The following is a 3,401-nucleotide window of genomic DNA, read 5'->3' on the forward strand; positions in this document are numbered from 1 at the left end:
GCATGTTCACTCGGCGCAACGCCAGTGAAAATCGCTTGGGTGTGAACACTCAAGACGCGCCGAAAAACGCTGGCGATAAGCGCGCGCGATATTCGTCCCGGTGTGTACAGGCCTTAACAATACCACAACAGCGCCGCGATACAAAATGGCCTCACACCCCCCTTATTTAATATTCTCGGAGGAGGGGTTTATGTAAATATTGAGCCTGGTGATGTCAGCAAGCCCTGGAGGAATGTGTGTAGTCGCCTACTGGCCGTTTGCTGTAGTTCTTAGAAACTGATTTCTTTAAAAGCAAAGATCTCCCTTTGCTTTAAACTTTGAACGTTGTAACTTTGCAGATGTTGTTTATGCTCAAGCAGCAACATTACACGTTAGCTAAAGTTAGAATAGTGAAATCGTGGTTTACCACCCCTTTAATTAGATTTCTTTGTAGGTTTGTTCTTTACTGTAATATTAATGTTAGCAGACCTTCCGAATGCCTGCACACTGGTCCATTTACACATAGTTGATTTATATTTTTGTTCAAACTTTGCGGTTTCTTTTGCTATAGATATTTTACTTTTCAGATTATAAAGCCATGTTAATTATGTTCTTAATTATGTTTTTTTTTTTATAAAAATAAATAAATAAATTACCGGATCGATGAGCAGTTTCGGAAAGAGTAGTAATACCATTAAAACCTTAACGATACCCATCCCTATATGCATTAGTAATACAGTGGAAATTAGTAGATTTGGTTAGCATGTTGATTTACGGTGTGCGCCCCTAAAATTTCTGGTTGTGCCCCTAAAATTCAGTTGGGCTCCTAGTGAAAAAAGTTAGTCTGGAGCCCTGCCCACCAGTATCTTTTGCTGATTTTGTATCTGTATTTCCAAACATTTGTGATGTATTTTTTTTAACCATTTTGTTTTTACATTTACTACGTTTATGTTGTTGTCAACAAAACAACAAAATGCAGAGAGCTTTTAAACAAGATATAGTTATTACAAATAACAACAAATACAATAGAACAAAGATGCAATTTGGTCTGTTTAGTATCCAAGTAAGAAATGCTACAGAAACCGAATAATCAAATGTAAAACAAAACACTGCATAGTCTTCACTGTATGAATGAAATGTATGAGGAAGATTTCTCTTACAGTTGTACAAAATTGAGTAAAAGTAATTGTAGCCATGTGACTTTAGCATGTGATCCATGTAATGATGTGCCTTGTAGTCAGGCATTGAGAAAGGTAATGTGTGACTAAAACGTTTGTCGTCTTTCAGTTTAAGTTTTAAATCGGAGGAGAAAGTCTTAAGTTCATAAAGTCATGGCATTAAATGTTGCATGTGAGTATTTTTGTCCTTTGTTCCAATACAAATGTCTAAACATCTACTTGTAAAATATCTATATATTATTTTATCGACCTGAGCGCATGGTTTGCAGCTCATGGCGCAGGTGCTCTTAGGGCGTGTCCAAATCCACTTTTGCTAGTTTAACGACGGGAAAAACGTTCGGAGCGCCAGGCACATGGTCCAAAAGGGTTGTCCCTAGTCTCTTAATCAGTCATGGGTGTGTTATGGGCGTAACGTGCAATAAACACACGCAATGGACACACACACACACACACTCACTCGCGTCGCACGGAGACGCACACATTCGCGCTTGGCCCATAACGTTAGTCCGATCACGAGTGAACCAATTCAATAACACCTTCTCCACCCTGTGACAGCGTGCTAAGGTATGTAATCAATAGATTTCAAACTATCTGTAATGTTATACAAAAAAAATAACATGTATAAAAACATGTTTTAGCCTACTCACATAAGTGTGTGTTCAGAAGGAAGCTTATGCAGTGACGATCCTTAGCTCACGAGTCGGTGGGCGGGGCTACAAAAGCATATTTATCTGTAGAGGCGGCGTCTAGGTCCTATTACGCAAGAGATCCGCAAATTCTGAGAGCTCTCATTTTCTGGGCCTGGTGTCAATAAAAGCTTTTCTTTGACTAACAAGGAACTTTTCAGCTCTGAAACTTACAGGATATTCATATATTACCATGACCTTTTATTTATCAAAAGCTCAAGGGAAAGTTGATTTCTCAGTTCATCTCCCCTTTAAAATGTGTGTGTGCTGCTGTGTGCCCTGTGTGTGTAATAATCAAAGTGTACGCATGTTGTGTACCCGCCTATAGGCACATATTACTAACACACTCTTTAAATAAAACAAAAAATACTGCGCATTGACTTTAGAGCAGGTTTGTGTTGGTCAATGGCGCTGTCGTTTTCAGTTCCTCACAATATCAACACACCAACAATGCTCCTGAACACACCTGGTTTTCAGAACAGACGCCCATGGGTGAACAGATGCGCCAGTAGTGCATTTGCTATTAAAACAACGTGACACTAGACGTGAAAATGAGAACTGCGTCGGGAAACTATCTATCTCAGGTCTTAACTTAAGATATGATAAGTTAATTTAGGATTTTTCACAATTTCGTATTACAGAAACTATCTAAATTAACTTATCATATCTTAAGTTAAGACCTAAGATAGAAAGTTTCTGTAGTACGCCCCCTGGTTTTCAGACCAGACGCCCATGGGCGAACAGATGCGCCAGTAGTGCATTTGCTATTAAAACGACGTGAAAATGAGAACTGTGTCGGGCTGAAACTGGCAAAAAAAAAAAAACACTTGTCGCGCTTGGAAAAAAGTCATTTAAAAAACCTGCAGAAACCCTGTGCAAATGATGCACGGTTGCAAAAAAATGCAGCATTTTGCCTTCTGTAACACAGCCTCCCTCTTTTTTCTTTTCAGTGCCGAGGGCAGCCACGTCTCCGGGCAGAGCAACGGCCGGGATCCCCAAGCGCTGGCCAAAGCGGTGCAGATTCACCACGACACCCTGAGGACCATGTACTTTGCCTAAGCCAGCTCACATCAAGCCCACGTTCGACTAGTCATGCACATGAAACCGACAACCACATACACACGCAGTCACACCTCCCAAAAGCCTGTGCGTCCCGAAGGGTCGATGGAAGCACGGCTCAGCCCGACACTGTGCAGCAGGACGAGGAAGGCCTGCTTTAATTCCACACGTGGACCTCGGCGCTATTATGCAATATTAAACCAGCCAACTGAGGCCGTTCTGTCATATCCCCTCCAAACCCTCGACGACAACCAAAAGGGAAGCCTGTCTATATCCCCGCTCCTCTTCCTGTCTGTAGACGTAACGTTTAATTACTTCCCCTGCCCATCACGCCTTGTACCTCAACGTTTTCTAACAGCACTTTTTCCTCCTATTGTCCTCCCCCTTCCCCCCAAATGAGATTCGAAAGGAAGCGGATGGAAAGACTGAGTTCGGAAGAAAGGAAGCTTCGGGGATAGAGGCGTCACACGCAATTTTCTCAATGTACTTTTCTCCCGTT

The 3,401-nt window shown here is 41.7% G+C and overlaps 1 protein-coding gene across 1 annotated transcript in view; it reads left to right on the forward strand.

Moving 5' to 3' along the window:
- The window catches only part of ago3a (argonaute RISC catalytic component 3a), a gene marked incomplete at its 3' end in the record, with an annotated part of 70,686 nt that extends 67,623 nt beyond the window's left edge, over window positions 1–3,063 (forward strand). Inside the window, exon 17 of the mRNA XM_079838142.1 lies at window positions 2,794–3,063. Coding sequence (XP_079694268.1) covers window positions 2,794–3,063 — 270 coding nt within the window. The remainder of the gene's footprint in view (window positions 1–2,793) is intronic.
- Between the last annotated feature and the right edge of the window lie 338 nt (window positions 3,064–3,401).

Source organism: Gobio gobio, assembly GCF_949357685.1.
Source record: "Gobio gobio genome assembly, chromosome: 15".
NCBI lineage: Eukaryota > Metazoa > Chordata > Actinopteri > Cypriniformes > Gobionidae > Gobio > Gobio gobio.